Raw genomic sequence first — 9,377 nt, 5'->3', positions numbered from 1 at the left:
TTGTGCTTCAAAAAGTACCTACTTATCCACACATTGGTCTATTCCCCTTAAAAGGCACAGGCAATGCAACCAGTGTCCTTTGGTATGTTTGCCTTCTACTGAAGTTTTTTTTTTTTTTACAAAAAAAAAAAAAAATCTTAATTTTTTTCCACCAGATGGTGGTTTAAATCTAATGAACTTCACGGTCTCTATTAATTTGTCAATTTTTCCCTCAGGTATTCCGCGCTATTCTGGACTACTACAAGGGTCAAGTGATCAAGTGTCCCCCTTCAGTCTCCGTACAAGAGCTCAGAGAGGCCTGTGACTATTTGCTAGTACCATTCGACGCACACACAGTACGCTGCCAGAACCTGCGTGAGTATAGCATCCTTCAATCTTATAAAAGTCAGACTGAGCTGGTACACTTCCTTATTAAAGTCCCTCAGATAGACATATACTACGACACAGACCACACAAGTCTAGAATAGAATAGAAGATACCCTGCTTATACTGCCGATTGTATTGTATGAAATAAAAACGACGGTTAAACATTAGGATTAGGGTAGTAACAAATTTCCTCTTTACTTTCAGGTGGTCTCCTTCACGAGTTATCCAACGAGGGAGCACGCTGTCAGTTCGAAGTTTTCCTCGAGGACCTCATACTTCCCCTGATGGTGAACTCAGCCCAGCGCGGCGATAGAGAGTGTCATGTGGTTGTGTTGCTAGATGATGATACAGTAGACTGGGATGAGGCTTATCCCCCTCAGATGGGAGAGGAGTATTCTCAGAGTAAGTAATCATTCCATGAGAGGGTTCAAAAGCCGAGAATTATTAAAAAGAAAGAAAAATGAGGTTTGATAGAGGGATAACAATGGCCTGAGGTCTTATGGTCTCAAAAATCGAAGAGAGAAGGAAGACAGGATAGTGGAAAGCCAGCCGTTCAGAGAACGAACCTCGTCTGTTTGAATAAAGTTCTCCCCGGGCGGGAATCGAATCCGCGACCTAGCGCTTACAAGGCAAGCGCATGCTACCCTCCAATCTAACGAGGCTGGCAAAGGAGATTCTTTTTTTTTTCGTTCTTTAGCGTTAGTGTATAAGCTTCAAATCTGACTAGCCTAGGCCTAGACCATTATTTTATTTTTTTCGGGAGAAAAGGAATAATAACAAGCTGGGCCCGTCCCAGCTTGTTATTATTAAATCTATACAAATATCACAAATTATGAACTACGAGTAAATGCATGGGAGAATAAAAGCAACGTTCGAGGTGGTTTGTATGTCAAAAGCTCAAAAGGTATGGACACTTTATTTTGAGCTGAGCTAGATTGTGTACCTACTTCAATGGGGTGACCAACTGTTAGCTCCTTTGGGGTTCACTCAACCTCGTGAGGATCATTGAGGAAGCCAACGGTTGCACGTGGAAATGCCCCAGTTCCCAATGGGTCACTGAAGTTAATCAACATCGCGCGTGGTTGGTATCTGGATGGGTAACTGTCAGAACAATCAGCTGGTGGTTTACCCGGTCCCATTCAGGCTGGGTGAGGTAAATTCACCCCAGCAATTCACCCATCTAGGGTACTACTATTACCGGGGTCAAATTCTCAAACAATGAGGATAAAATTCCAAATCTCGGCAAGAATTGAACCCACGCCCTTCTGATAACCAAAAGGGCGTGAGTTCATGTATAATAAATATTTAAAATATCTTCAAAATATTTAAAAGAAACGAGTAAAACACTACTCTGGTGCAAATGAATATTGTGCTTGCTATCTAAGAAAAATTAATATCAAGAATGTCAGGATTTCAGTAACAAAAAATAAATAATCGGACCAATCATACTTTTGTCTCGCCCTTGCGCATACCTGCTTTGTAGCTCAACGTAAGCCATCTAACAATAAGTTTACCAAGAATTGCACAAGAAATGGAAGCCAAAAGACCTCTGGAGTGTCACGTTATTTTGAGGAAAACATTGCTCAAAGACCAAGTTTAATATACACAGGCGTGCTTACTGGAACTTGGCCTAGTGCACTGCCGTGTATTAAGATGAAAAAAGTTCAGGTTAATTATTTTAATAGGAAGAGCCCATCGCGCAAAGTATTCCTTCAATATTACGTCATTACTTCGAGAGGTCTATTTGTACTTCATAAATTTCAGTCTTTTTCATAGTATCCCGTTCTAGGGCACCTAGCAATATTGAGAGGAAGTGTAGGTAAAGGAAGAAGCTTATAAAACAATAAATGAAGACTATAACTTTTCCGGAGTTAACAATTTTGATTACTAGATAAACCGAGGATATTTAAACACAATGCCTTTGTCTCTAAAAAGAATAAATATTATAAATAAAAATGAGCTATGCAATCAATAGAGATGCATACACTTTAGCAAAATCTTCAACTTCAGATTAATCTACGAACGAAGCACTTGGTAATGTTTGTATACTTGAACACCTAACACTCACTGAAACAATATAAATTGCTTACTGGGACAAATTGATCATATTACGTACATAAAACTAAAGATTTGATATATTTTTGACTAGATCGCATAAAACTACGTACGTGAAGCACGAACTTTGCACAAGGTGACTTGTTTGATTTCCACCAAAATATCTCATGTCTCCTTCATGTACAGACTACGAAGTGAGGATACCAATTTCTTTTCAGTTTACATTTGTGTAGTTAAGCACAAAATTATAATTGGTTGTTATATTTCAGAGTAGGTAATAATCCTGTCTGGCTGGGGGACGTTAAACAGGGAGTAGACCAGCTTAATCTACATTAAACGGTAATCGGTCTTGAAACCAGCTCTCCTAGGGTGTAATCCAATTCAATTCGGTCCTGAAATGTAAAATAAATTTATTATTGACAAAACTTAGGGGCCAGAGCCACCCAAAGAATTAATTAATGTCTTACCGTTTTTGGGCTATACAAAGAACTGAAATCAACGTCTTGCATTTTTGTCTATATTGTATGCGTGTGGCTTGCGTTGTAATAAAGGTACATCGTGTCACAGGACTTGTGTAAAGAACCAAACATACATACTGGAATTACGTTTATTGGTAACGAAAACCTTTGCTTTAGGGAACGTTCTGTCACCAATCTAATAGTACATTTCTTTCCCCCTCTCCAGTGCGTCAAATCCAAATCTGTGACCAACCTGGCCGAGGCGACGGCAGACCCTCTGATCGACATTCCCCTCAACCCCGGCCCCAACCCTCAGGGCCCCGGGGAGGCCCCCGCCGCGCTAGGCGAACAAATAAATGGTTTAGAGGCCAAATTTTAAAAAAGGAAAGCATTTTTTTTTTTTTTTTTTTTTTTTGTTTTTACTCTCATTTCAACACTAAAGGAAAGTTAGCAACCAATTAAAAAGTAAAAATAAGATCTTTTCGTGCTGTTTCCAACGATATACAATACTCTAAAAGTAATTTTTTGGACTTGGTCCGCTCTGCCTCTTACCCATTCATATGCTCGTTTAGATTTAGAGGAACCCTAAGAGCCCGTTCCCACTTGTTCGAAAAAAAATCGTGCCGTGTGTAGAAGGCACTATTACCTACAGGACATTCGGGAAAAAATGGGTGAAACTCACAAATGGGAACGGTCTCTAACTCACAAATTTTCCGCACAGAAATTATCGAGGAAACCTTGCGAAAAATTGACGGATTTTTTCGTCAGATACATCTCTGGTGTCCAAATTTCGAAACAAGGTTGGTTTTAAACAGTTAATTGTTTTGGGCAGGTGTTTTCCCGAACTCATTGGAAAACACGAAAGTTGATATGTTGACCTATATTAAGCACTCACTGCCTTTATCAAATTCAGAAGATTTATTTACCTTTTTTTTACTTTCCTTGTCCTATAGGAAGGAAAGTATTTCTCTAATGCCCGCCACACACTCCACGGTCTGAACATGTGTGGCACAAAACGCTAGAGACCTAGGTCTGTCAGACCATCTGTAAGACCGCGGTCTGAAGCTTCTCCTGCCACACACGTACCGACACGCGACGGTCTGACACGCGAATATATCCCAAAGTACCGACACGCGAATATATCCCAAAGATGTTTTGTAAACATACCCCCACCCTTTACTTTTTACATACCTAACCACAGAATATATATTTTATTTTATACATATTATAACCTGAGTACTCAAGATGTTGAACTATTTACTCCCGGGTCCACAGTCTCATGTTAAAGTGTTTCTGTAAGAATGCTTGGAGACTCTTCAGGCATTGTCTCAGAGCATACTCAAAGGGTAATAAACACTTTAATATGAAATCGTAGACCTGGCTATTAAAGTTCCTCGTAATCTATTGGATCAGAAATAAAGTCCTACTTGAAAAAATATTAAAAGCTCATCCCTAAACGGAATTTAGTTAAATTACTTTCTAATTACTTTGGTAATAGAAAGTAAAAATAATTCAACTAAATGGACTAGCACTAGCTAGTGAAACGAACATTAGAAAGATGTTTGATTTGTGTGAGACTGTTATGTCCATAGCACTGGAGGAACACATGAAAATACGCCCGCCTTGTTTATCCTGCCCAAATAGGACTGAAAAGTACCCCTACCGCGGCATCGGCAGTCTAAACAGGGTCTCGTATATTTGATTGGAACCTGTGTGTGACCTTTTGTTTAGCAAAGGCAGCAAAATTTTGTAAAGTGAATTTTAGAATTCAACTGAAAGGATACAAGATGAATAAATGAGATGGTTTTTCAAAGGAAGAAAATAGATAATAGGGATGTTTGAAGAATAGAGAGAGATGTAGCTCGTGATTCTTTTCTACTGTTTTTTAAGTCTTCAACTATTTTGTCTTTTCATATAAAATCATATTTTTAAAAAAGTCCATGTTGCTTTCGGTGTGTATTTTAATAAAATGTTTTACTACTCATTTGTATTCAGAAAATGTGTTAATTCTTTAATCTTAAGGGCAATCTAAACTAAGGAAAGAAGGGCATTTGGTGGGAAATTTGACCTTTTTCGATTCGGTGGAAGAAAAAAATTACCTGCGTGAGCAACTATGGAAAATGAAAACTAGGGATTTTTTTTATTTTAAATAAAATCACAAAAGAAAACGAAAATTAATTTACTATTTCAAATCAATTCAATAAAATATATAAATATATCATTTTCTCAAATATGCATTCTAAAAACATAATTAAAATCTATACAAATATCACAAATTATGAACTACGAGTAAATGCATGGGAGAATAAAAGCAACGTTCGAGGTGGTTTGTATGTCAAAAGGTATGGACACTTTATTTTGAGCTGAGCTAGATTGTGTAATGTGTACCTACTTCAATGGGTGACCAACTCAGACCAACTGTTGGGTCAAACCTCTTAAAAAAAAAAAAAAAAAAAAAGTAGGAACGGGCTTAAGGAGGTAAAATCTGTCTGATTAAGGTTCGGGACCACAAAGTGAGTTTAAACTCGGTTTAGGTTTAACTCTCGGCTTAAGCCATCTGACTGGTTGATTTTAAACAATGTCAAAAAATCAAACATCAGATAGCTTAATCCAAGAGTTAAACTCAAATAGAGTTTAAACTCTAACCTGCTTGGCTGAGTGGGTATCACACTAGGCTTGCACGCAGGAGGCCTGGGTTCGATTCCCGGCGGGGCCGAAGTTTTTTTCGGTTCTGTGCACAAGAACTCGTGATACTTTAATTGAGTAGCGACCAGTGGCGGCATTACCAGAGTAAAAAGAAAAATTATAAAAATGTCAGAAATAGTAAAGGAGGCTCACGATTTAGATTAATTTTTAGATTAGAGTTTAAACCAGCCTTACAACTCACCCAAGTCTTAACGAAGGCTCTCCCTTCTTTGCCTACAGTGCGCAGCCACTCCCTCGAGAACGGTAAGAGCTAGCGACTTGAAATTTGGTATGTAGCTGTCAAATGTGACAAGGATGCGACACAAAACTTTGGTTAAGATCGGTGCATTGGTTGGCGTCATTTTACCAAAGAGATTATCTTATCTCTTAATCATTTTTACTATTTCCAATTTATTATTCTCTAATTACCTTTTGCTTATATTTTAAATAATAGAATTAGCCCATTTATTTTGATCAGTGTTCAAACTTCAAAATTCAAATTCCTCGATAGATTATCTTGAACTCGACCTTCGATTGCAAAGGGGTAAGTAGAATTTGCTATTTTGGTTACCAACTTTCTAAAACAAAATGGTCAAACTCTTCCCTTACCTATGAATGGATTACTCATATTCAGTTCCTGGTAGAGTCAGCTTTGTGTTTTCTCTTGTGACTCACTGAAAATTCTAGAATTTGGATCGGTGACTTGGATATTTACCCACCTATAATCTAATTCCGATTTGAAATTGTAAAGTTCTCTTGTAGGTAGGTATCTAGTGTGAAAAACCTACTTAAGTGTCCATAGATAAGTAAGTGTCCTCTCTGTTTTACTCTTATTTTGTGTTTGACCATCTCCGTTCAAATACCTAAATACTCTATCTGTACTCTTTGTTGGGATTTCAAAGTCCCATATTGCTTTACAAAAAGCAAGCTTATTTCCTCTGACTTTTTGCTCCAGTTCATTTAAGTGACGAATAAAGGCTTGTGAACCTAACCAAGTATATTATTTTCCAATGCATAGGAATTCTTGGAACTAATCAAGGTATTTTTTGGGTGTGCACTTGAAACCACTGTACTCAATGAGTCCCTTTGTCTTTACTTTATAGAGTTTATAGGTAGTATGGTTGTGTCCAGTACCTCATGTCAGTCAACATTGGTTGATATTAATATACACCATGTGAACATAATGTAGAGACTCAGTTTTACACTCCTTGAAATTCTTTGTTAATTCCATGACTTTTTTTTTTTCAGTTTAAGTGCTCACAATGTCTACACCGAATAGTAGCTATGGTGATCGAGACACGTTGAGTAGTGATACAGAAGACTATCATGATCAAGATGAGAGAAGAAGGAGGGTGTTCAAAAACAGACTGAGGTAATTATTGACAGCCTATTGATCTCGGGAAGTTACTTCATAATGAACTGTAATTAAACTCAGTCTGAGTTTATCCCCTTCATCTGAGTAACTCAAGGGGTAAACTCAGACTCAGTTTAAGTACATTTAGTTGTAAAGACATGATATTGTCTTTTTATTTAATAATGGGCTAAAGTTCAGAATCATATTCCTTGTTATGATGGCATGTGAAGGTATCTACTTATGTCAACTTGAGTGGGCCTAAAAGATTTTTATTATTAGATATAAGGCGAGAGAGAAAGAACCTTTTAGACTGCAAACTGATTTTTTCAAGACTTTTTCAATATTATTCTTGCAAGAGCAACATAAATGAGTTAGATGGAGACATAATTACTTTTTTTTCTCTCTCTCTTTAACTCTTACCCTTGGTGAAAATATTGTACCTATCATTTCACTATCTTATTATCTTACCCTTAGTTAAAAACTGTTTTGTTTGATGTCATTTCAGCTATGGTTCTTCGGGTAAGCCCAAGCCATGTTTAGTCCAGCGGTCTGCAAGTGCAGGAGACCAAAGATCTTCAAAACAGGGCAACTCTTCTGTAAATCGTTCAAGGTAAGCACAGTTTGTCATTGCTTATTTTGGTTTGTCTAGTCAGAGCCAAAAAAACCCTGGCCCCGCCGGGAATCGAACCTGGACCTCCTGCGTCCAAGCCTAGTATGATACCCACTCAGCCACGGAGATTGCTTTAATCAAAGATATATTCTATTCTATTCTCCTTGTTCTTCTGTGGTAGCCAGCCAGAATGCTGTCAAAACATAATGGGTGCCCGCAGCACAAGGCATTCAAGATGAAGCAGCATTACCAGTGTAAAAAGATTATTGAAATATGGAATTTTTTTAGAAACCCTTAACAATAAATTGAAGTCCAAAAGTGAATGCCTGGTGATTTTTCAGCCAACACTATAAATTTAATTTTGTCATTTTCCACCACTCTAATTTTTTCATCTGATTTTCATTTGCAATGGTGTTGAAAATTAATTCACTCTTGAGGTTACACTTCAATTTTAATGTAATATTGTAATCAATACAAATCTTTGGTGTAGTTCATTATAATATAATTTATTAGTCAAGTGAAGAAGATTAAAAAATATTTTAATTTTGAAATAAATTATTTAAAACCAGGTTCCTTGTAAGATCTGTTAGACATTGACAAAATGAAGCCAAATGTATTTGTTATAATGTAGGTACCAACATTAATTTTGTAACTAAGTGATCTTGAAACCCTTTCCTTCACTTTGAAATTTTAATAAAATTTGGTAAAAATGTTAAAAACATCTAAAAAAAAAAAAAAAAAATTGTTGCCCATTTGACTTTGGAGGCCCCAAGAGGGGCCCTTTTTTCTGAGCTTGACTTACATTTCTTGGAAACAACAGGTGAAAGAGCTCCTATTTCGAAAACTCTGCCACACTAAATAAGTTAATATAAAATGAGAATTAGGTACGATACCTACTTAGCCTTAATTATTATTCATTTTTTGTACTTAGTATGTACCTATTACCTACTAAAATTTTGTATTCATCCTATGTATGTCACATTTCACTTCATTTCCTTATTTATACTTTCCATTACCTCTAATAAACTTCTTCTCCCCAGATCCCGACCAACTAACAAGAACTCTACCAACGACCACACATCATCAGGTGCCAACACGATTCCTACGAGTGAAGAGCGGGTCACCCTGGTGGTAGACAATACAAGATTCGTTCTAGATCCAGCCCTGTTCACAGCCTATCCGAATACCATGCTGGGACGAATGTTTAGCTCAGGACGGGAGTTTACGCACACTAATGACCGGGGAGAATATGAAGTAGCCGAGGGCATTCCAGCTGCGGTAAGTAAAGGAGATTGGGTCTCATACAGAATCTGAAACAATTTAAGGGCACCACAGTAACACAGTAAAAAAAAAAAATCTTCATTTTTTTCCACCAGATGTTCTTGTGGTTTAATTCTAATGAATTTCACGGTCTCTATTAATTTGCCAATTTTTCCCTCAGGTATTCCGCGCTATTCTGGACTACTACAAAGGTCAAGTGATCAAGTGTCCCCCTTCAGTCTCTGTACAAGAGCTCAGAGAGGCCTGTGACTATTTGCTAGTACCATTCGACGCACACACAGTACGCTGCCAGAACCTACGTGAGTATAGCATCCTTCAATCTTATAAAAGTCGGACCAACAGAAAATTAAAAATCACCAACTGAAAATTGTACCAACATTGTCGGTTCAACAAAACTTGTACTCGGATTTCGATTGCAAATAATTCAACAGGTTTCTTTCTGTTGGTCTCGTGATGACCCAGCACCTAAATGGGAAGTATTATGTCTCTTGTCGCCCATCTAATGAGGGACTAACACAGACCTCTTCTTCTTCTTTGCCTTTTCCCATGTTAAGAGGGGTCGGCGTTT

The 9,377-nt window shown here is 37.5% G+C and overlaps 2 protein-coding genes across 2 annotated transcripts in view; both read left to right on the top strand.

The window, feature by feature from the left end:
- Positions 1 to 3,258, top strand: part of LOC113467655 (BTB/POZ domain-containing protein 10-like) — a 43,735-nt gene extending 40,477 nt beyond the window's left edge. Inside the window, exon 3 of the mRNA XM_026823953.1 lies at positions 3,106 to 3,258. Coding sequence (XP_026679754.1) covers positions 3,106 to 3,258 — 153 coding nt within the window. The remainder of the gene's footprint in view (positions 1 to 3,105) is intronic.
- The window catches only part of LOC103509832 (BTB/POZ domain-containing protein 10), a 56,449-nt gene that overhangs the window by 44,766 nt on the left and 2,306 nt on the right, over positions 1 to 9,377 (top strand). The window contains exons 2-6 of the mRNA XM_017444347.2: positions 6,813 to 6,936; positions 7,424 to 7,528; positions 8,569 to 8,806; positions 8,970 to 9,108; positions 9,272 to 9,285. Of these exons, the coding sequence (XP_017299836.1) occupies positions 6,827 to 6,936; positions 7,424 to 7,528; positions 8,569 to 8,806; positions 8,970 to 9,108; positions 9,272 to 9,285 (606 nt within the window). The 5' untranslated portion in view covers positions 6,813 to 6,826. The remainder of the gene's footprint in view (positions 1 to 6,812; positions 6,937 to 7,423; positions 7,529 to 8,568; positions 8,807 to 8,969; positions 9,109 to 9,271; positions 9,286 to 9,377) is intronic.

Source organism: Diaphorina citri, unplaced genomic scaffold (genome assembly GCF_000475195.1).
Source record: "Diaphorina citri unplaced genomic scaffold, Diaci psyllid genome assembly version 1.1 scaffold24, whole genome shotgun sequence".
NCBI classification, from domain to species: Eukaryota; Metazoa; Arthropoda; class Insecta; order Hemiptera; family Psyllidae; genus Diaphorina; species Diaphorina citri.
Note: the sequence above shows the minus strand (reverse complement) of the source record. Positions and strands in the feature narration are given on the sequence as shown.